Here is a 24,785-nt window from a genome sequence, read left to right as displayed (position 1 = left end):
ACTGGCTTTCTTCACAGGGGCCTTCAGGGCTGGTAGCTTGCCCATGGTGCTGGAGTGGCCCCACCTAGTCACACCTGCTTTGCTAGAGGTTCTATAGCTGGCATTTTGCCTGCTGTACTCAGGCTGAAGTCATCACAGCTGGCCTGCTGGGCCAAAAACCCAGTGACTCAATTGCTGATCTGTGCAGTGGTAAAGAGCTTCCCACTGGCTTGCCTAGACATCACCTGTGCTGGGCTGTACTCTTCTTTTACCCAAGTGAGACAGACCTTTCCTTCAGTCCTTCTAATTATCTTGGGTTGGAAAATTGTTTCACTCCATCTTTTTGTGGGTTCTGTTGCTTCAGAATTTGTTTAGTGGATTGATTTAACATTGTTTTGAGGGAAACTGGGGAGAGCTCAGGCAACTTGTTGGCTTTTCTTTGCCATCTTGGTTCTGCTTCTGTCCCCTAACTTCTTAAGTAACAATTCCTCTAAATCTTACAAGAGTGAGTTTTTAATTTTCTGCTGTGGTGGCTCTGTTTTCAAGAAAGTGGCTAAGTACCCTTATCTTCACTATCTATGGTTTGTCTGTTACTTGCCATATCTGTATTAAAATATCAGTGTAGCTATTTCGAAGGTTCTATCTCATCTCTATGATTCCCAGGGAGATGGGTCTCATGAGACACTTTTGTTTTAAAACAAAATTCCTTTTAATAATTGACCATAATATTGCAAGCTTGGTGTAAGGGCTGGTTTTCTTCTCTGGGCATTTTTTAACAGAATGCCATCTCAAGCATAGAGAGTGCAGATCAGTATAGGCTTCATATTGACTTTAAGTTTGTGTGTGTATGTGTGTGTGTGTGTGAGAGAGAGAGAGAGAGAGAGAGAGAGAGAGAGAGAGAGAGAGAGAGACAGACAGACAGACAGACAGACAGACAGACAGACAGAGAAAGGCAGAGAAGGGTTTCCCATTTTTGCAGCATGTGGTTTAAATTTTCGTCCATGCCCTCTTTGATAGAGGCAGTAGGTGACTAGCCAGGCTTATGATCTAACTCTACTTATGAAGATGCAAGTACTGAGAGTTCTAGTCCCAGCAATGGTTGGCAGCTCATGACTAATGAAGGAAATGGGCTTTCCTGTTGCTTGTTCAGATTTCTCAGCCTAGTTCAGTGGCCCAGCTCTTTCTCCAGAGCAGACAGAACAGTGGCAGCAGTTCTTTGTGTATCATTCTCTCTGTGGTGCCACATTCCATTCAGAGGTACCACAGCCAGAAGATTTAGTCTCAATGTTTGTTATTTATTGGCTTGTGGAATATAGTAAGTTCCAGAGCTGATTCTCAGCCTTGTTTATTTCTATTCCTTTGTGAGCATATTCCAATGGGGCACTTGTAACAGGAATCCATAAGCATTGTCACTTATAACACATAATGCAACCACTAAACTCATTTACTGTTGCATATGCTAAGCAGAGTGACCAAAATACTGATTAGACTTAGACTTTCCAATTCTACCAATCAAACTTGATTAGTCAAGAGCATGCAAATGTTAATTTCTACATTCTATTACAATAATAGGATTAACCCTAGCAGGAATAAACCACTAATCTAATTTCCTCTAGTTTCCCAATAAGCATGTCTTGCAGTGCTACTCAGTGACAAGGTTCTTGCTCTGCCCATCCAGAGACCATGTATCTCCCTGCAAAGTGGTTGCCAGGTAAGTGATCCAATTTCCTTCAGTCAATCAGCAGTGCTCTCATTGAATCCAGAGGATGATTGAGTCCCAAGTACTGGGAATGTAGGAGCCAAGGGTATGCTGAAGGCTGGGAACACTGGTGACTTTATTAGAGTTGTAGTTATAAACATTAACTAGTTACACTCAAATTCTGCTTGGTGGCTAATGACCTAATTTGTTTACCTGTTAATTTGATTGATACCTGACAAAACAAGCTTAAAGTTATTTTTAAAATATCCATCAATGGCCTGTCCTGCTGGGGGGAGGAGGTTCTCATATATTTAACTGTAGCCAATGAGCATGGGCCTCTTCTTTGACACCACATATACATTTATATTACTATAAATAATAACAATAAAATAAAACAAACACTGGAACACTTCATCACAAAATGATGGCCTAATGCAAAATGAAGTCACTTATGTCAAGGTAAAAATCTTATTCTGACTACAGTCCCTGACTTCATTTCTATACAGTCATTCAATGATGGATATAATTGGGGCTTCATGATGCATACAACTAAAGCTCCAAGGTTTTTCATATGAAGTAGGTAGACAGGGTCAGAGTTGTGAATGGGGTACCCTCAGGTCAGCTGACAATAGAATCAGAGCTATGACTACTGTATTTAATTTTCTGCCAAATTGTTTTTCTTTACTTTATGCATTTTCATTTCCCTCAATTCTGCATGTGTTGAATGTATGTAGGAAAAATACACACTGAAAGTGGCAAAGGATGTCGTAGGCCCAGGCTGGAGTCAACGGTCAACTCAAGGAATCAATTTGTCTATCTTTTTGTCTGTGAATCCTTTAAGGTTAACATTATTCCTGCACTTCTTCATCATTAGGAGTACTCCCAGGAAGAGTTCAGCTGTCTAACTCCTATGCATAAATGTCCTATATCACAACCGGCACCATTACTTTTGAAAAGTGAGTTTCCTTCAGGTTCTGATCTTTTTACTATGAATGCCTTAAGAATGACATTATTTCTCCATTTATGGGCCTTAGGATCATTTGAGTGAAGAGTTGAGCAATCTTCCTTTTCTGGATAAATTTCACTTCAAAAAAGCTCACTGTTATTTCTGAAAGGTGAGTTTCCATGACTGAATCTGTTTAAAAAATTTATAAAGGTTGGAGATGAGGGTATCAGTCAGGGCAGTGGGGGACAGGTGCCTCTTGATGGGCCAATTAAATAGTTCTACTGCATTCCTGACTCAATTTTCTTTACAAGTACTCACACACATCCGTGATAGTAAAAAGAATGACTCACTTGTACCTAGCAAGCTGTACATTTTGGGCCACTTTTGAGCTTCTAAACAAACTGTGTATCCCGGTGTTACAGGGATGAGAAAATAACACAGGTTAAATGACTTTGTTATCTTAACAGGTCTGATAAGTGGATGATTTGGAAGGTGAAGTCCAGGTTTCCTGACCCTGCAGTAAAGGTTTTTGAACACTAAAGGTTTTGAAATCCTGCCTATTATGCATCCTTTTTCCTCTCTTGCTACATATCCATTCTTTTATCATATTCTTACCTGCTCTAAAATTCAGGGCCCACATAGTTAGACTTACAGAAATTTTAAAGACATTTTATTTGGAAGCACCGTATCAGACAACTCAGAGAAGTGAGAACCAAATGTTTTTTGTATATCCCTGTTGACATTTCTTTTTCCTTCATGCTACATGTCTTCAAGGGTGGCAAAATAAATATTCGTTGCTGTGGGGAAATACTTACAGACTTCAGTTCAGATTATGGGGCCTTCCAGAAACGTCATTTTTTCATTCTTTCTGCCTCCCAATACTTTAGAGTTAACTATATTTCTCCATTTATTGGTGCAAAGATTATTCCCAGGAATCCTGAACAGTCTTCATCTTTTGGATAAATGTCATTTTGAGTATCTCACTGTTTCTTTTCAAAGGTGAGTGTCGGGATTTGCACCTGTTCTAGAAATTTGATTAGGTTGATTCTGGGGGGATACATCAGGAAAAGCCAGGGAGGTTACATCCTGATGGTGCTTTGAAATAGGTCTGCACTCTTGTCACATCTTTCCTCAGAAGTGCTCGTGCACATCTGTAATAAGAAAAAGAAGCACTTGCTTTTACACAGCAAGCTCTAATTTTTCTCTGCCTTTTCAGCCTCAGAGCAAACTGTTAGACTGGTGGTTTCCTTGCTATGATTTTGCAGGTCAAGGGGCTGAGGAGAGGAGTGAGGTCACCTGACTGGATCTTCTTGACATGTCTGGTAAGTGGATAAGTTGAGATGTGAAATCCAAGCTTCCTGACCATACAGGTCAGGATGTGGCCTCTTAGCAATTGGAGCCCCTCTTGGTCAGCCAGTTGTTTTTTTCTCCCTGACCATATATGGATTCATTCTTGTCATCCTTCACTTCCCTAAAAATTCAGGGTTCACATGGCTAGAGATATAGTCCTTTTCAGGCACCCTTTCCTGAAAAGTGCCTATCAGTCAAGTGAGGCCACAAGGGTTTTCAAAGGCCTAATCCATAGAACTGGTTCTGCTGTACACAGTGGGTCCCCTGATTGGCTGACCAAGGAATACAATCAACTAGACACTGCCTAGGGGGTGCCTCTATCTCACTCACATTTGATCCTTCCTCCTCATTTCCATTCTACTGGCACCATAGAACGCAGTCAGCAGGACAATAAATTGCAAATACTTGGGATCCCAGACAGTTGGGACCATGTGCAAGGCCTCCCACCCACGCAGTGTTGACATCTCTTTTCCTTTAAGTCCCTGAGGCTTCACATCATTTCTGTACTTCTCATTCCTAGGGTGGAGATACCCTGGAAGATGTGAAAAGTGGCCCTCTGGTTCTCAAATGTCTTCCAGCAAATGACTTTATTCCCTTGGAAATGTAAATCTCTTCAATTTCTTTTTATTTTGGAAAAAAGTGGATGATGGTTGTCCTTGGCATTACCTAAGAGGTATGCTATAACATGATGGACAAATTTCATTTGTCCACTGAAACCCTGCCAGAGCTTTTCTATACTGCTCATGATTAATGATAAGAATTTCAACTACCAAGTCAGAAACAAGCATAGCAAATATCAGAATGTCTATATGCTTCTTCCTTCCAGCAGGAGACCTCTGATTCAGATACTCTTTGTGGTCCATTTGACAAAGGAATTAAATGATGCTAAGACATGGGAAGTTACTTAGGCCAGGAGCACACTCCTGATAGGTGGCTGATGTGGGGCTACTAGTTGAGCCTTCCTGGCTCCAAGTCCAATGCTCTGAGACGTTTGGCTGTCTGACATCATTTTTATTCTGGTTCTTCATTTCCTTTAACCCTGCCATCATTTTGGCTTGCTTGGGTATTCATCTTCCCCATACTCAGCTTCCCAGGTGTATTGAAAACCAAAGCCCTTTGGGTACAATGTGTCTAAAGTCTGAAAAGGACAGTCTTGATTTGTTGAGACCAAAGTGACCAATATGGGCATATCTTCTTTTTCCCCTCCCTTTTGCATTAACCTGATGCCATTTCATTTTTCTTTGTTCTCCATGGATTCAAGAGTGGCAAAATAAAAGCACATTACCAGGAGGAAAGATTCTTGAAGAATGGGATGAGCTGTGGGGGCCTCCTCACAATGTCAGTTTCTCCTCCTTTGCTCCTGTTAATGCCTTAAAGTTGACCACCTTTCTCTGTTGCTTGCTTCTAGGATTATTCCCAGGAAGAGCTGGGCAGTCTTTCTCCTGTGGACAAGTATCATTCTGAAAGGCTCACGGTTTATTTTCAAAGGTGAGTTTCCAGATTTGCATGTGTTTCAGAAATCTGAAGAGGTTAGGTGTGGGCATATTAGTCAGGGAAAGAAAGGAGTTTCCCTCCTGATGGCACTTTGAAATACTTTCCCTGTACAACATATTTCCTTAGACATGCTCACGTGCATCTGTGATAAGAAAAAGAAGCACTAACTTGTATTCAGTGAGCTCTACTTTTTTTGTGCCTTTTGAGCCTGTGAACAAATGGTGATATTGGTGGTTGTCTTTCTCTGATTTTGCAGGTCAGAGAGCTGAGGAGAGGAGTGAGGTCACCTGACTGGATCTTCTTGACATGTCTGGTAAGTGGATGAGTTGAGATGTGAAGTCCAGGCTTCCTGACCATACAGGTCAGGATGTGGCCTCTTAGCAATTCGGACCCTTGCTGGTCAGCTGATCAGCCTCATGTTTTTACTCCCTGACCATATATGGATTCATTCTTGCCATCCTTCACTTCCCTAAAATTCAGGGTCCACCTGGCTAGAGAAATAGTCTTTTTCAGGGGCCCTTTCCTGGAAAACCCCTTATCAGACAAGTTGGCTCCTGGGGTTTTCAAAGGCCTAATCCATAGACTGGCTCTGCTGTACACAGTGGACCACCTGCTTGGCCTGCCAAGGAATGCAATCCACTGGACACTCTATCTCGTTCACATTTGATCCTTCCTTTTCATTTCCATTGTACTGGCATCATAGAATGGAGTCAGCAGGACAATAAATTGCAAGTACTTGGGGTCCCAGACAGTTGGGACCATTTGCAAGGCCTCCCACCCATTCAGTGCTGACATCTCTTTTCCTCTAAGTTGCTGAGGCATCACATCGTTTCTGTACTTCTCATTCCTAGGATAGAGATACACTGGAACATGTGAGAAGTGGCCCTCTGGTTCACAAATATCCTCCTGCAAAGAAACTGTCTTCCCTTTGAAATGTAAGTCTCTTCAATTCCTGTCTGTGGAAAAAAATGGATGATGGTCCTCCGGGGGGCATTTGGTCTTGCCTAAACGGGTCTACCACAATGTGACAGACAGACAGATTCCATACTTCCACTGCAGCTCTGCCTGAGCTTTTCCATTTTGTTCATGATTAATCACAATAAAACAGCAACAAATCTGCCCTAGTAAGAATGTCAACTACAAAATCAAAAATGAGCACAGGAAATAGGACTGTAGGAATACAGTATGTGTATGTTCTTCCCAGCAGCAGAGTTCTGATTGTGATACTCTTTCTGATCCATTTCACAGAGGAATTAAATGATGCTAAGACATGTGAAGTTACTCACGCCAGGAGCATACTCCTGATAGGTGGCTGGGGTGGGACTGCTAGTTGAGCCTTCCTGGCTCCAAGTCCAAGGCTCTAAGATGTTTGGTTGTCTGATATCATTTTTCTTCCTTTTTTTAAAATTTTTTTTTTAATTTTTAGGCAATTGAGGTTCAGTGACTTGCCCAGGGTCACACAGCTAGTAACTGTCAAGTGTTTGCTCTGAGGCCAGATTTGAACTCTGGACCTCCTGACTCCAAGGCCAGTGCTCTATCCACTGCACCACTTAGCTGCCCTGGATATCATTTTTCTTATGGTTCTTCATTTCCTTTAATCTTGCTGTTATTTTGGCTTGTTTGGGTATTCATCTTCCCCATACTCAGCTTCCCAGGTGTACTGGGCACCAAAGCCTATTAAGTAGAAAGTGTCTGAGGTCTGAGAAGGACAGTTCTGATCTATTGCAGCTAAAGTGACCAACATGGGCACATTTACTTTTTCCCCTCCCTTTTGCATTTCCCTAATGCCATTTCATTTTTCTTTGTTCTCCATGGATTCAAGAGTGGCAAAATAAATACACATTAACAGGAGTAAAGATTCTTGTAGAATGGGCTCACTTGTGAGGGCCTCTTCACAATGTCAGTTTCTCCTCCTTTATTCCTCTCAGTATCTTAAATTTGACCACCTTTTGTAAAACACTTAACCCCATCTCAGAAAAAGAAATTGAACAAGCCATTGATGAACTCCCTAGGAAAAAAAATCTCCAGGGCCAGATGGATTTACAATCAAATTCTATCAAACATTTAAAGAATAATTAATTCCACTATTATATAGACTATTTGGGAAAATAGCTGAAGAAGGAGTCTTACCAAATTCTTTCTGTGATACAAATATGGTGCTGATACCGAAACAGAGAAAGAAAATTATAGCCCAATTTCCCTAATGAATTTAGATGCAAAAATTTCAAATAAAATAATAGCAAATAGATTATAGGAACTTATCACAAGAATAACACACTATGACCAGGTAGGATTTATACCAGGAATGCAGGGCTCATTTAATATTAGGAAAACTATCAACATAATTGATCACATCATCAACAAAACTAACAGAAACTACATGATCATCTCAATAGATGCAGGAAAAAAAAGCTTTTCACAGAATACAGCATGATTCCTATTAAAAACATTAAAGAGCATAGGAATAAATGGAATCTTCCTTAAAATAATAAGTAGCATATTCCTAAAACCTTCACCAAGCACCATATGTAATGGGGACAAGCTGTAAGCATTTCTAATAAGGTACGGGATGAAACAAGGATGTCCATCATCACCACTGTTGTCCAATATCATACTGGAAACGTTAGCTTTAGGAATAAGAAAAGAAAAAGAAATTGAAGGTATTAGAATGCACAAAAAAAAAAGAAACAAAGCTATCACTCTTTGCAGATGATATAATGATATAATTAGAGAATCCTAGAGAATCAAGTAAAAAACTACTTGAAACAAAAAACTTTAGCAAAGTTGCAGGATATAAAATAAACCCACGTCAATCATTGGCATTTTCATATATTACCAACAAAGCCCAACAGCAAGAGATAAAAAGAGAAATTCCATTTAAAGTTACTGAAGACATTACAAAATATTTAGGAGTCTACCTAATGAAACAAGCACAGGAAATATATGAACACAATTACAAAACACTTTTCACACAAATAAAGTCAGGTCTAAATGATTGGAAAAAACATCAGTTGCTCATGGGTAGGACAAGCTAATTTAATAAAAATGATAATTCTACCTAAACTAATATACTTATTCAGTGTCATACCAAACTATCAAAAATTATTTTATAGAGCTAGAAAAAATAATAACAAGATTCATTTGGAATAACAAAAGGTCCAGAATATCAAGGGAACTAATGAAAAGAAATGCAGGGGAAGAGAACATAGAAAATTAAGTTAAATTTATAAGAATAGAAGTCATTCCCCAATTCATAAATGGTTAAGGGATATGAAGAGGCAGTTCTCAGATGAAAAAACTAAAGCCATCTATACTCATATGAAAAAATGCTGTAAATCACTATTGATTAGAGAAATGCAAATCAAAACAACTCTGAGGTACTACATCACGTCTATTAGACTGGCCAACATGACAAAACAGAAAATGATAAATGTTGGAGAAGATGTGGGAAAATTGGAACAGTAATGCATTGTTGGTGGAGTTGCGAAATGATCCAACCATTCTAGAGAGCAATTTGGAACTATGCCCAAAGGGCTATGAAAATGTGCATACCCTTGAACCCAGCAATAACACTTCTAGGTCAGTATCCCAAAGAGATCATAAAAATGGGAAAAGGACCCACATGTACAAAAAATATTTATAGCAGCTCTTTTTGTGGCGGCAAAGAATTAGAAATTGAGAGAATGTCCATCAGTTGGGGAATTGCTGAATAAGTTATGGTATAGTAATGTAATGGAATACTATTTTGCTATAAGAAATAACGTGCAGGTGGATTTCAGAAAATCCTGAAAAGACTCATATGGACTGCTGCAGAGTGAAATGAACAGGACGAGGAGAACATTGTACAATGGAACAGCCATATTATGGGATGGCTGACTTTGATAGACTTAGCTCTTCTCAGCAATGCAAAGATCTAAGACATCTCCAAAGGTCTCATGATGGAAAATGCTATCCACATCCAAAGAAAGAACTATGGAGTTTGAATGCAGATAGAAGCACACTATTGGCAATTTTTTCCTTTTATTTGGTTTTGTTTTCTCTTTTTTGTGGCTCTTCGATTGGTTTTAATTACTCCTTACAACATCACTAATGTGAAAATATGTTTAATAGAATGTATGTGTATAGCCTGTATCAGATTGTGTGCCATCTTGGGGAGGAAGGTGGACAAAAATTTAAAACTCAAAAGCTTATGTGGAAGTGATTGTTGATAAGTTAAAATAAATGAATAAAAAAAAATTGATCACCTTTCTCTGTTGATTGCGTATAGGATTATTCCCAGAAATAGCTGGGCAGTCTTTCTCCTGTGGACAAGTTTCATTTTGACAGGCCTACAGTTTCTTTTCATAGGTGAGTTTCCAGATTTGCGTCTATTTCAGAAATATGAAGACGTTAGGTCTGGGCATATTGGTGAGGGAAAGCAAGAGAGTGTCCCTACTGATAGCACTTTGAAATACTTTCCCTGCACTACATATTTCCTTAGACATTCTCATGTGCATCTATGATAAGAAAAAGAAGCACTAACTTGTATGCAGTAAGCTCTACTTTTTGCCTTTGCAGCCTGAGAACAAACTGTGAGATTGGTGGTTTTCTTGCTCTGATTTTGCAGGTCAGAGAGCTGAGGAGAGGAGTGAGGTCACCTGACTGGATCTTCTTGACATGTCTGGTAAGTGGAGGAGTTGAGATGTGAAGTCCAGGCTTCCTGACCATAAAGGTCAGAATATGATCTCTTAGCAATTGGGGCCCCTCCTGGTCAGCCTTATGTTTTTCCTCCCTGACCATATATGGATTCATTCTTGCCATTCTTCACTTCCCTAAAAATTCAGAGTCCACATGGCTAGAGACCTAGTCTTTTTCAGTGATGCTTTCTGGAAAGCCCCCTATCAGGCAAATTGGCTCCTGGGGTTTTCAAAGGCCTAATCCATAGAACTGGTTCTGCTGTACACAGTGGGTCCCCTGATTGGCTGACCAAGGAATGCAATCTACTGGACACTGCCTTGGGGGCTCACATCTCACTCACATTTGATCCTTTCTCCTCATTTCCATTCTACTGGCACCATAAAATGGAGTCAGCAGGACAATAAATTGCAAGTACTTGGGATCCCAGACAGTTGGACCATGTGCAAGGCCTCCCACCCATTCACTGTTGACATCTCCTTTCCTCTAAGTCCCTGAGGCTTCACGTCATCTCTGTACTTCTCATTCCTAGGTCGGAGATACTCTGGAAGATGTGAAAAGTGGCCCTCTGGTTCACAAATATCTTCCTGCAACTGATTCTTCCCTTGGAAATGGAAGTCTCTTCCATTCCTTTTTCTTTTGGAAAAAATGGATGACAGTTATCCTTGGCATCACCTAAGGGATCTGCTATAACATGATGGAAAAAATTCGTTCTTCCACTGAAACCTTGCCAGAGCTTTTCTATTCTGTTCATGATCAATCATAATAAGAATAACAATAAAAAGACCCTAATAAGAATTCAGAAAAAAAAGTTTAGTAAATATCGGAGTGTATGTATACTTCTTCCTTCCAGCAGGAGACCTCTGACTCTTATATGCTTTGTGGTCCATTTGACAGAGGAATTAAATGATGCTAAGACTTGGGAAGTTACTCAGGACAGGAGAACACTCCTGATAGGTGGCTAGGGTGGGGCTGCTAGTTGAGCCTTCCTGGCTCCAAGTCCAAGACTCTAGGACATTTGGCTGTCTGATATCACTTTTATTCTGCTTCTCCATTTTCCTTTAACCCTGCCATCATTTTGGCTTGCTTGGGTATTCATCTTCCCCATACTCAGCTTCCCAGGTGTGATAGGGACCAAAGCCCATTGAGTAGAAAGTGTCTGAGGTCTGAAACAGACAGTCTTGATCTGATGAGACCAAAGTGACCAACATGGGCATATCTTCTTTTTCCCCTCCCTTTTGCATTTACCTGATGTGATTTCATTTTTTTTTGTCCTCCATGGATTCAAGCATGGCAAAAAAATGCACATTACCAAGCACAAAAAGTCTTGTAGAATAGGCTCAGCTGCTGAGGCCTCCTCACAATGCCAGTTTCTCCTTTGTTCCTGTCAGTGCCTTAAAGTTGACCACCTTTCTCTGTTGATTGCTTCTAGAATTATTCCCAGGAAGAGCTGGGCAGTCTTTCTCCTGTGGACAAGTTTCATTTTGACAGGCTCACAGATTCTCTTCATAGGTGAGTTTCCAGATTTGCATGTGTTTCAGAAATTTGAAGAGGTTAGATGTGGGCATATTAGTCAGGGAAAGAAAAGGAGTTTCCCTCCTGATGGCACTTTGAATTATTTTCCCTGCACTACATATTTCCTTGGACATCCTCACATGCATCTGTGAGAAGAAAAAGAAGCACTAACTTGTATTCAGTGAGCTCTACTTTTCCTGTGCCTTGTGAGCCTGAGAACAAACTGTGATATTGGTGGTTTTCTTGCTCAATTTTGCAGGTCAGGGAGCTGAGGAGAAGAGTGAGGTCACTGACTGGATCTTCTTGACATGTCTGGTAAGTGGATGAGTTGAGATGTGAAGTCTAGGCTTCCAGACCATACAGGTCAGGATGCAGCCTTTTAGCAGTTGGAGCCCTTCCTGGTCAGCCAGTTGTTTTTCCTCCCTGACCATATATGGACTAATTCTTGCCATCCTTCACTTCCATAAAAATTCAGGGTCCACATGGCTAGAACTATTGGCCTTTAAAGTGGCCCTTTCCTTGCAAGCCTCTCATTAAAGTATTGTGGGAAATGTTACATCGAGTCTAACATATGCATTAGTTCCATTACTTTGCTGACCCCAGAAGCAGGTTATTGAACTCAGCCATAAGTATTCTTCCATGTAGGTCACATTTTTATTTTAGCTTCTTGTCTCCTTTGTACTGGCTCCATTAAATGGAGTCATCAGTATCATGAATTCAGACTCCATCAATTCTTTTTTTAGAGGTGGATAGCATTTTTTATTATATGTCCTTTAGAACTTTCTTAGATAATTTCATTGCTGGCATTAGCTCAGTCATTCACAGATGATCTTCATATAATATAAATGTTTCTGTTTACAGTATTTTCCTGGTTCTATTCACTTTACTTTGCATCAGTTCATATAAGTCTTTCTAGATTTTTCTGAAATCATTTTGCTCATCTCTCTTTTTCATAGTAATATTTTATTTTTTCCTAATTGGAACTATATTTTTACATTATGTTTTTTTTTTAATTTTGAGTTGTTAATTCACTTTCTCAATCCTTCTTCTCCCCCCCTTCATTTACTAAGCAATTTCACATAAGTTATACATGTGCAATGTTGCAAAAGATATTTCCATATTAGTCATGTTTTAGAAAAAAACAGACCAAAGCACCATGAAAAAAGTGAAAAATAACATACTTCTATCTGCATTTAGATTCTATCAGTTCTTTCTCTAGAGGTGGATAGCATTTTTCATTGTAAGTACTTTGTAATTTTGTTCATTGTATTGTGTGAATAGCTAAATCATTCACAGTTGATTGGTGTATACTATTGCTGTTACTATATTTAATATTCTCCTGCTTCTGCTCACTTCACTTTGCATCCATTCATATGTCTTTCCAGGTTTTTCTGAAAACATCCTGCTCATCATTTCTTATAGCACAGTATTATTCCATTACAATCACATGCCGCAACTTGTTAAGCCATTCCCCAATTGATGGGTACCCCCTCAATTTCCAGTTCTTTACCATCACAAAAAGAGCTGCTATAAAGATTTTATGCATATAGGGCCTTCTCCCTTTTCTTTGATATCTTTGGGATACAGACCTAATAGTGGTATTGCTGGCTCTAAGGATATGTATGCTTTATATCTTTTGAGCATAGTTCCAAATTGCTCTCCAGAATGGTTGGATCATTTCACAACTCCACCAACAATACATTAGTATACCTGCTTTCCCACATTCCCCTCCAACACGTCGTTTTCCTTTTCTGTCATATTAGCCAATCGTATCAATCACATTAGCCAAAAAGTGTGAGGTGATACCTCAGAATTGTTTTAATTTGCATTTCTCTAATCAATTGTGATATAGAGTATTTTTTCATATGACTGTATTCCTATTTGTCAATAACTGTGGGCAGAGTCTCTGTTGAGGGAGGTAGTTATCCAATCTGCAGTTTTTGTATTACCTGCTATCCCCTCACGTACCAGGTCATCTACTACCTTTAGCTAGCACCTATTGGCAATTGGGAAGGAGCTGAGATACAGTGTCTGATGGGATGCCCTTTTGCTAATGTGGACATATTCTAATTGTCTTTATCTCATTATGAAAGTTATTAATGAAAGATAGCTCCATCTTTAGTGATCAGCCTATCTATCTGTTGGTTCCTTTAATAATCTATTTTTAACAAACTCCTTTTAGTTCTCTTTCCTGAGAACTTTTCTTGCTTCATTAATCCAAGAAAAAGCCTGAACAAAGAATTTTCCGTTTAACAAAGTAAGAGCCACCAAGAGCTTTTAGGGGCTTTCATTCCAGGCTATCATTGTAGATGGTCCTGCTCCAGCCCTGAAACCAGCAATTAGGCACTGCCTGATAGCTGGCCCACCCTCACAGTTGGTTAAGTTGTGAAGTGGCAGAATTTAGCTCCCCAAAACTCAGTACAGAAAATGGAAAAATAAGTGCCCAAATCCAAATTCTGATATTTTTTCCTCTGTGCAGGAAGAAGGGAAGACGGAAGGAAAGGCAAAAGGCTCACCAGGAAGAGGCAGGTATGTAAATGGATTTGCCTGCACATTTGCATGGGAATATCAGTACTCATAAAGGAAGTGGGAAGACTGAGCCTTCAGGGGAATCCAGGGTAGACAAGTTGTAATAGCTTGTGAAACATCCTGGAAGATATATCCACAACTGAGCAATGAGCATAGGTAGGGACTGGGAAAATTACGAGAGAAAAGAAACAAACCATGTTTTGGCAAAATAAAGGATGGGTCTTTAGGTATTGAACTCAGTCAGATGCACATTCTCAATGTCTTTTGAAGATCTCTGTGGTAGGCAAACCAGAGATTTTCAGTGCTGTTGAGAGAGGACTTGAAACAGCAGTTGCGGGAGGTGACTAGGTACTAGGAATACCTTTTGGGAAGGCTGAAGCAGAACTTCCAAGGCTTTTAAAGAACCATAAAAAAGAACAATCTCTCCCTTTCTTACTGTGGCTAAGTTGGAGGGGCAGAAGAGAAAGAGAAAAAAAAATCAGTGAAGTGAAGATTATTTCTTTAGATGGTCTGGGATATGATTTGTAAGAGAAGCGTCTGGTCAGAATATGAAAGAAACAAGACAGGTGCAGTTGTGAAGGGCTTTAATCTAAGCTTGAAAGAAGGAGATAAAGTCTAACAAATTAGAGATAAGAGGAAATAGGAAGTTAAGAAAAGCTGTAGTCTCTTTTGCACTGATAGTATGAGTAGAGGACTTGAAAGTAAAGAGCTATGGAAATTTGGAAAAAGAAGTGAGGATGAGTTTGATTTCATTCAGATAAGAAGGGTATGAGAAGCTTTATTTATTTGTTCTTCATGATATGGAAAATATAAAAATGTGTTTCTAGCATTGAATTACTTGGGCATAGCAAAGCATTAGCAAGGTCTATTTTAGTCCTTATGTGAGGAATATTTATTAATAATTTCATTACTACATGACAGAGGTTATGTTTGTAATTTCTGCGTTTCAGAAAAGTTTCATGGATCCTAAAAGAGGGGCAAAAATACAAAACTTTTGTTTTAAATCTTGGCAGTATGCCAACTGAAAATAGTTGGCCCTTAATTTGAAAGGCTAGCAGTAAAATGGTCCTTGGACAAATTAAGATTTACACATTACATTACCATTAGTGATTATAAATCCAGATTTGATTTGGTCCTGAAACTAAAACATAGTGTGGTCTCATTTATAGTGAAATGTGTTCTCCTCTTAGAATAATTGTGGCAAATCAGAACTTATTGCAAAAATGCATGGATCAGGAAAACCTGAGTCAAAAAATCTGGTCTCAGCAATTTATTGACTAGGTGACTTCACCTTTGTTTACCTAAGTTTCACCATGTGTAAAGCAGGAAACAAAACAAAAGCAACTACCTCTCAGGGTTGCTGTAAGGATCACATGATTGTAAAGTGCTTAACACATTGCCTGGGATATGACAAGTACTATATAAATGTAAACTATTGTTAATATTATTTCTTTAATTAGTTGTAATTGCTTCAGACTTGATAATTTTATACAGGGTTTCAGATATGATCAGAGTAAAAGGATTTAGAGGTGCATTCAAATAAATTGATGTTATTTGGCATCCATTTAAATGTATCTTCAAATTCTGTTATGTTTTTAAAATCCATAACATTTTTGAGCCATTGTGTTTCTAAATTTCCTTGTGTGGTACATGCTGGGAAAACATTTTATGAGACATGCTGAAATTTTCTTTTGATCTTGTTCCTGTGAAATTAGTAGTAGTAGTCATTGTCATAACGTAAAAACCCTATTTAATTGAGTATATTTTGAAAAGGAAAATTGATAATTACTATATGGGAAAAGCTATGAAGAAAAGACATTGTAAAATCTCTTTATCTGCAAACTTAAAAGGTTTCTTGACATCATATATGTTTGGGCAAGGTCATAAAATCTTATCAGCCCTGTGAAAGAGCTTGCTACTATTGTGAAATTCTTTGACAGTGTTGTAAACTGGTTTCCTGAGAAAATTAGATCTCCTCTTCTACTCCTAGCAAAACGGGGGAGAATTTTTCAAGCCTGCTTATAACAAAGTGTGCCAACTAAGGCTTTCTGCCTTTCACTTGTGAAGATTATGAAATTATACCTGGAATAGTACCTATTGAAGTTATGACTTTAGCCCATTTAATGTCAGTGAACTCCAGTCATAAATATTTATTTTTGCCCTAAGGAGTGAATATAGAATACACTAAGAGATGAATATCCATTAGTCTGAAGTTTGACAGCAATTGGCCAGTGTTTTTCTGGGTTTTTGAATAAACTATTCTACATTCACTGTATCTGTGGAATTCCAAAATGTAATTATTTTCTGGATTTTTAAGGATTAGTTTTTATACCACGATGAGTTTAAACTCAAGAAGAAAAAAAAGAACAAGAAGGAAAGAATGTTGAGTAAATTTTGAAAGACCTGGCAAATGTTTTATTATTGCAGCACGATGAGAAAAATAACAACAGCTGTACCTAGCATTAAGATGTGATTAATGAAACCTCTACTTGAGGTAAAATCTCATGGGACTGTAATCTGATATCATTCTAAGTTTAGATTTCAGGCATGATTGTCTGAATTGTCATGAGGCCACTAGTTCACTGTGCAAACAGGATGTTACTGGTGAAAGCACATTTAAGAGGTTTGCTAATAAAGCCTGGTTACTGACAGATTTGAATAGAATTTATTCAAATCTATTCTAGGAATCTCTGCAAGTATCTTGGAACCAGAGAAGCAAATCCAATAGAAAAAGACAACTTCAGAGCTGCCCTAGGAATGAGACCTATTCTGGAATATCCAAAAGAAGACGTTTCCAGGGACCAGACAACTACATGGGCCATCTGGGATCCAAGATGAAAAGAACTGAACATTGGGAGTGGATTACAAGGAGAACTGATGTTATTTAATATTGATGGTCCTTACTGTATTACTTTGGTTTTTTATTTCATGGTATTTATGTTTACTGAGTTTTCTGGGTGACCTTGCTGATATGTAAATCTCGCTTCTAAAATTAGTACATGGCAAGAACCCTAAGTGCCTTAACCTGCCTTAGTTTACATATGGAGCTTATTTAACAAGGTTTGTCTCCTTGGGGCATACATGGGATTATGATTTGTGATGCTCATGGCCAAAGTACACATGGTTCTTGTTGTAAGTTTAAGTCCCCAAGCTTACAGCCACTGATATTTGCTCAACTTGATTAGGCATGAGCAGTAGAGAGTAGGATGATGCAGTTTAAGATAAAGGAGTGATATGAAACCAGTTGTGGCACTGCACCATATTATGGTTAGCACCAAATAGTGGAATTATAGGAAGTTTTACTGACTCAGTGACTTACTGTTCCCAGTCCTGCTTGTCAGTCACTGTTGCGGGAGGCATCACCCAGTCTGCAACTTTTGCATTACCTGCTCTCCCTCATGTACCAGGTCACCGACTACCTGTTAGCCTGCACATACTAGCAATTGGGGAGGAACTGAGATGAAATGTCCCATCATCTTTTGCTAAGGTGGACCTATCTGAAATGTCTTTATCTTGTTATGAAAGTTATCAATAAAAGCTGGCACCCTCTTGAATCCCTGGGTGACCTCTTGCTGATCAACAATTATCAACAACTATTAATAAAATTACTTTAAATTCTCTTTTTCCTGAGTTTTGCCTCATTAATTAGGGTGAAAGTCTGAAGAAAGAATTTTCCTTTTAATAGGTCACTAATCTTCTCTGTCATTTTCAGGAATTGGTATTGCTTTGAGAGTGAGGCATATTGGAAAAGAAGAGTCCTCAGGAAATTCTCTACAAACCAGTGACAGGAATTGCCAGAAGTGGGAAGAGCCCAGATTGGATACCTCAGAAATTTTCATTCCATGAAATTGAGGAATAAAATGAATAAAGACTAGATAATTATAGGGTCTATGAACCAGAAAATGGAGGACTAGAGTAGAGAGAAAAAGAATAGGTAAGATTGTGAGAGAAATCCTCTCTGGAAAGGGAAACTGACTTGACTAATGGAAAAAAAGGAGAAGAATTAAATAATTAGATAAAAGCAAGAAAGAAAATTCAATTTATAGTTAAAAAATGGAATGGGGTAAGAAATGGGAGATGGGGTGGGGGGAAAATTGCTAGTGGGAACAGCGTCACCTTAAAAAGGTTCGAGCTAAAGTAACTAAAGAGACATAGGACTGTGTTCACAGCAAAAGAGGGGAAAAAAATCTCAACTTCAAAAAACTATAAACCTAACTTTCATAGCTAGTGAAAATATTAAACAACCCAATAAAACAAAAGGACAATTTGGATAAGAAAACAAAATCCTACAATCTATGGCTTACAAGAAATACTTTTTAAAAAATGAAGACATAACACAAAATGATACTGATGGGATGGGTAAAAAATTATTATGTATCAAGTGAATCCAAAAAAGCAGAAGTTGCAATCATGCTGTCTGACAAAGCTAAAACAGGTTCAAAATTAAAGTAGGATAAATAAGCATACTGTATTATGCCAAAAGGAACCATAGACAAACTAATATCAGTAATAAAAATTATATGCCTGAGATAACTTAGCATACAAATTCACAAAGCAAACATTAACTGAGCTACAAGATCACATAGATGATAACACAGTGGTGACAGGAGACTTCAGTATCCTTCTTTCAGTTATGGATAAGTCTAATGGAAAGTAAACAAAATGGAAAATACAGAACTGAAATGCTGAAGAATTTAGAGCTAAAAGAATTAAGATATTTTCTAACTGGGGCAACAAAGATTATATCTATTTCTTGGCACCTCACAGTACTTTTAGAAAAACCATGTATTTGGGCATAGAAATATTGGAAATAAATGTAAAAAGGCAGAAATAGTAAATATATCCTTTACAGAATTTGCATAATGCAGTAAAAATAGTCATTGGTTCAGAAGTTACAAAAAAAAGACACAAACCCAAATAAAGACTTAACAGTGAAATCCTAAATAATGAGTAAGTCAAAGAACAAATCATAGAAACAATATAGTATATGAAAGATTAACTTCTGAGTTAGCATCTACTTGAACCTCTCATCTCTATTGCAATACTTTAAGGACAGGGAACCTAGAAAAAAGAGTTATACTTTGATAATGGCCTTCCTTCTTAAGTTAATAACTGAGGGATAAATTAGGTATTTCATATAGTAATTGTTTCAATTATCTTTACTCATACTTTTGAATAATTTCTCTGTGTGTGTCCCTTTTTGTTTATCTCTGTCAAAGGAAACCAAAATTACAAAAACGGTTACTGCTTTCAAGGAGTTTAAAACCTAATAATGGAGACCACATGTAATTAAAAAGGTATATACATGATATGTATGGACTAAAAGAAAGGAAAAGGCTCAATTAGATGGAATGATCAAAGATCTGTAGAAGGTGAGATTTGATCTGGGGCATGAAGAAAGCCAGGGAGGTAAAAATGTAGATGCGATAAGGACATTCCAGGCATTTTGATACTATACATGCTATTGAAAACAGGCATCCTTCAAATCTTTCAATGATACAAACATGTATCATAAAAATATTTGTCCATAAGCCAGGGGGAGACAACCTAGAGACAAAAAAACAAAATTCCTAATAAACATGGCCACAAAACTTTTAAATAAAATATTAGTAAGTAGGTTACACCAACATATTTAAAAGATTATGATGACAAGGTTGGGTTTATTAGTTCAATATCAGGAATATTATGAGTATAATAAATCATGTTACTAATATAAATAATAAAAGCCATATGACTATGTCAATAGGTGACCAAAAAATGCTCTGGACAAAATTCAACATTCATTTTTATTAAACATTTTAGAAAGCATAGTAATCAATTAACCTTTCTTTCATATAGTCAACAATATCGATCTGAATCCTAAAACAAAAATTATACATAATGCAGAAGTGTTAGAGACCTTTCCAAAAAATTATGTGTTAATTAAGGGTGCCTATTATCATCATTACTATTTAACATAGTGCTAGAAAAACCAGCTGTTGCAATAAGACAAGAAAGAAAAATAAAGAGAATGAGCATATGCAAAGAGGAAAGAAAAGAAACACTTTTTGTCGATGACATGATGATTTACTCAGAAAAACCTAAAGAGTCAAAACAAAAAATTAACTGAAACAATTAACAAATTTGTCAGGCTTGTGAGATATAAAATAAATTCACCTAAGTCATCAGCATCCCTATATGTCACCAACAAAACCCAGTAGGAAGAGCTAGAAAGAAAAATTACATTCAAAATAATTCCAGGAAGTAGAAAATATTTGGGAATGTATCTTCCAAGATGCAACCAGCTCTATGAATCCAAGTATAAAACCCTCTTTATACAAATAAGGAAAACATGAATTGTTAATGGGTAGGTTGATCCAATAGAATAAAAAAGCAGTATTACTTAAATTAATTTCCTTATTCAGTGCTATAACAATGAAACTACCAAAAATTATGTATTGAGTGAGAAAAATAATAACCAATTTCATATGAAGAGTCAAAAATCTCAAGGATAATAATGAAAAGAATATGGCAAGGAAGGGGTCTATTAGTATTGTACTACAAAGCAGTAATCATTAAAATGAGTTGGTACTAGTTAAGCAATTGAGAGGTTGGTCAGTGAAACAGATCTGATATATAATATACAGCAGAAAGCAGTCACAAAAGCAAAGTGATTGATAAAACCTAAAGCTCATAGTGACTGGGGAAATGACTCAATATTTGATTAAAAAAAAACCTTTTGGGAAAACTGGATACTAGTCTGTCAGAAATTATGTTTAGGCCAATGCCTCACACCAAATACCATTACAAACTCCAAATGGATACATAACCTAGAAAGAAAAGATATCATAACTAAATTAGAGCAGCTAGGAATAAAAACTTTTAATTTATTTTTTAACATTGATTTTTTTTTTACTTTCAGTTCCAAATTTTCTCCCTCCCTGAGAACTCTCTCCCAATCACTGAGAAGGCAAGCAATGATACCAGTTATATATGTGAAGTGATGCATATGAAGCATATTGCAAAAAAAAAAATAATAATCAAGAAAAATAAAGTGAAAAATATGACTCAATCTGCCCTTAGAGTTCTTCATTTTTTTCTCTGAATATGGATAGAATTTTTCTTTTTTAATATATTCATTTTTATTTGAACTGGTCTTAAACTCTTCCCTTTGCCAAAGTACTGGCATCAGTCTCATAAAACTCATCAGGAGACTGTAAAGTCTTCATTGACATCTACGTTGGGGGAACGGAGGGAATTTAAGGGGCCATTCATTATGACTCTGAGTTGAAAAAAAAAGTAATAAGTGTTAAGGCAGAAGATACAAAAAAGTTTTGTTTTTTTTTTTAAAGAATTACATAATTGGGGCAGCTAGGTGGTGCAGTGGGTAGAGCACCAGCCCTGGAGTCAGGAGGACCTGAGTTCAAATCTGGTCTCAGATCAGACACTTGACACTTACTAGCTGTGTGACCCTGGGCAAGTCACATAACTCCACTGCCTAGCCAAAAAAAAAAAAGAATTACATTATTTAAATGAAAAGTAATATTAGTACCTCCCCCTTCACCCCACCCCACCCCCATTCCCAATTTGGATTTATGTTAAGTAGCTCCTTTGGGTAGAGCAGGACAGCCTTCATAGAGGCAAGAAACTCTGTAACAATGCATTATACAATATTTGGAATGAGTACTTTTTTTTAAAGAAAAGTACAATCAGATGCCTGAAGACACTGTAGAACTTTGGAGATATTTGACCCCAACATACTTGGACTGCTCATCACCTTCACCATTCCAGTTTTTAAATCCTGAGTCAAATGCCAAAAGAAAAACAAAAACAAAACTTAAAAGAACACAAATAAAGCCTTGCCAATCTTATCTCTTTTTGGGGGAAGGCCCAGATTCATCATACTCTTGCTTGCTAAGAGAAAGGCGAGGATGGAGCCTCCAATTTAGACAGAGTATTTGCGCTCATGTAGGGCAACGATCTTAATTTTCATTGTGCTGGGGGCTAGGGCTGTAATTGCCTTATCCTTCCTGTCAGCAATGCCTGGGTATATAGTGGTACCACTAGACAATATGATATTGGCATACAAATCCTTAAGGATGTGGATATCACACTTCATAATTGAGTTGAAGGTAGTTTCATGGATTCCACAGGACGCCATACCTAAGAAAGATGGTTGGAAGACAGCTTATCGGCACCAGAACCTATTGTTGCCAATGGTGATAACCTGACCATCAGGGAACTCATAGCTCTTTTCCAGAGAGGAGCTAGATGCAGCAGTGGCCATCTCCTGCTCAAAGTCTGTTGAGGGCCAGGTCCGAGGAGTTGGAGGGCTTAGGCCAGCCCGGGTCTTACCTATAGGTTGTACTAAGCCCAACAGCTGTGTAAACTCAGGATGTCGGCTCACCCCCCCCCCATTTTATCTCTTGAGAACAGGATGAAGGAAGGGAGGAAACAGATAGGGTACAGGACAGGAAGCAGGGAAGAAAGTAACAGACAAGGTACAAGGAAATAAGGGAATCACTTAATTAGGTTTGTGCTTTTCATGGAAAATAATGTTACTATTGCTTGATCCAGTACTATGTAAACCTGAGCCCTCAGATGAATAAATGGAGTTTGTTCTTCACTGCTCCCACCTGGCCCGTGATTCTTTCTCTCTTCACACTCTGCCACCATTAGACAACAGCTGTGAATGCAGGCGCTCCTGGCAAAAGTCTAGGGCAATATAACACAGCTTCTACTTGATGTCACACATGATTTCCCTCTCAGCTGTGGTAGTGAAACTGTACCCTCTCTCATTCAGGATCTTCATGGGATAGTCCATCAATCATGGCCAGCCAGATCCAGGCAGAGAATGACATGGGAAAGGGCATAAACTTCATAGATGGGCATGACATGGGTTACACTATCACCAGAGTCTATTACAGTACCAGAGCTATGGCCAAAGGCATACAGGGACAGCATAGCCTGGATGGCAACATACATGGCTGGGGTGTTGAAAGCTTCTAACATAATCCAAGTTTCCTTTTCTCTGTTATCTCTATGGTTCAGGTGGGGTTCTGTAAGCAGCACAGTGTGTTCTTCAGGGGTCACATGGAGCTCATTATAGAAAGTATGATGCCAGATCTTTTCCATGTCATCCCAATTGGTGACAATACCATGTTCAATGTGGTACTTCAGGGTCAGAATAGCTCTCTTTCGTTGGGCCTTATCCCTCACATTGCTGTCTTTCTGGCCCATACCCACCATCACACCCTGATGTCTGGGATGCTGAGCAATGAAAAGGAAGACAACCCAAGGGGCACTGTCTCCTGTAGAGCCAGCTTTGCACATTCTGGAACCATTGTCAACAACAAGGGCAGCAATATCATCATCATCATGGTGAACTTTAAAGTGGCAAGTTTAAACCCTTCAGAGAGAGAAGGTGGTACTACACCTGGATGCATAAGGGAGGCAAGTGCATGCTGGATAGATAGAATTTTTCATTGCAAGTCCTTTGGAATGGTTGTGGATCATTGTATCAATCAGAGTAGCTAAATCTTTCACAGTTGATCATTGTTACAATATTGGTGTTACTATGTGCAATGTTCTCCTGCTTCTGCTCACTTCACTTTGCATCAGTTCATATAAGTCTTCACAGGTCTTTCTGAAGGCATCCTGCTCATTCATAGCACAATAGTATTCCATTACAATCATATACCATGACTTATTCAGCCATTCCCCAAAAGATGAGCATTCCTCAATTTCTAATATGTTGCCACCACAAAAAGAGCTGGTATAACTATTTTTGTACATATAAGTACTTTTCCTTTTTCTTTGATCTCTTTGGCATGCAAATCTAGTAGTGGTATTCCTGGGTCAAAGGGTATGCACAATTTTAAATCCCTTTGCTCGTAGTTCTGAGAGAAATGATTATTTCTTTCTTGTATTACCTAATTATTGAATCAGGACCAATCATTTTCTCCTTTTTTACCTCCTCATCAATAAATCAACCAGTGTGGGAAATCTTGCTCATACACTTACCCAGCCTGGATCACTGAGATCTAATCAAAGAAAGTAAAAGAAATTCTAAGTTTAAGGTAATGAGTGCATCCTGATAGGTTTGAGAAAATGTGGACCCTCCCTTTTGTCAGACAGGTGATATGGAATTTGATAAGTCTCTTTGACCAAGATTTGGATGATCCAAGTCACATAGCCCCAAAATCTTCATTGGAATATAGTCCAGCTCCTCACTATAATATTTATTCTCTCATTAATTAACCAGAGTTAATTGCCACCCTCAGCAACATCAACTTTTCCAAGGGCATACAAACTGAGTCCACTGCCAGGAAGGGTCTTTGGCATTCAAGAGTGCCACTGAACTCTTTTTGTTAATAAACATGCTAGCCTTATTTGTAAAATGATTAAAGTACCCAGAAACTATGTCTCTTGAACTTTTTAATTGCCACAGTTCCTAATTGTTCTCCAGAATGGAGAAACTAGTTCACAATTCCACCAACAATGCATTAGTGTACCACATTCCCTCCAGCATTTTTCACATCATTGCTAACCATGCTTTCTATTATGCAGGTGGGATAACTGAGGCCTACGTAGGGGAAGAAAAGGGGCAGGTCTGACATT

General features: G+C 38.2%; 1 protein-coding gene and 1 long non-coding RNA gene across 2 annotated transcripts; one reads left to right on the top strand and one right to left on the bottom strand.

The window, feature by feature from the left end:
- The first annotated feature begins 1,464 nt into the window (after positions 1-1,464).
- On the top strand, positions 1,465-12,437 carry LOC110203520 (uncharacterized). The gene is made up of 8 exons (XR_002322981.2): positions 1,465-3,946; positions 5,383-5,462; positions 5,725-5,781; positions 6,320-6,403; positions 9,736-9,815; positions 10,075-10,131; positions 11,575-11,654; positions 11,917-12,437. It is a non-coding gene; the product is annotated as an uncharacterized LOC110203520 (long non-coding RNA).
- Positions 12,438-22,988: 10,551 nt separating this feature from the next.
- Positions 22,989-23,498, bottom strand: LOC110203519 (actin-4-like). Its single transcript, XM_020980023.1, has one exon. It carries the CDS (start codon positions 23,496-23,498, stop codon positions 22,989-22,991), a length of 510 nt encoding a protein of 169 aa, XP_020835682.1.
- Positions 23,499-24,785: the final 1,287 nt, after the last annotated feature.

Source organism: Phascolarctos cinereus, unplaced genomic scaffold (assembly GCF_003287225.1).
Source record: "Phascolarctos cinereus isolate Bilbo 61053 unplaced genomic scaffold, phaCin_HiC Scaffold_8;HRSCAF=390, whole genome shotgun sequence".
In the NCBI taxonomy this organism is placed as follows: domain Eukaryota; kingdom Metazoa; phylum Chordata; class Mammalia; order Diprotodontia; family Phascolarctidae; genus Phascolarctos; species Phascolarctos cinereus.
Note: the sequence above shows the minus strand (reverse complement) of the source record. Positions and strands in the feature narration are given on the sequence as shown.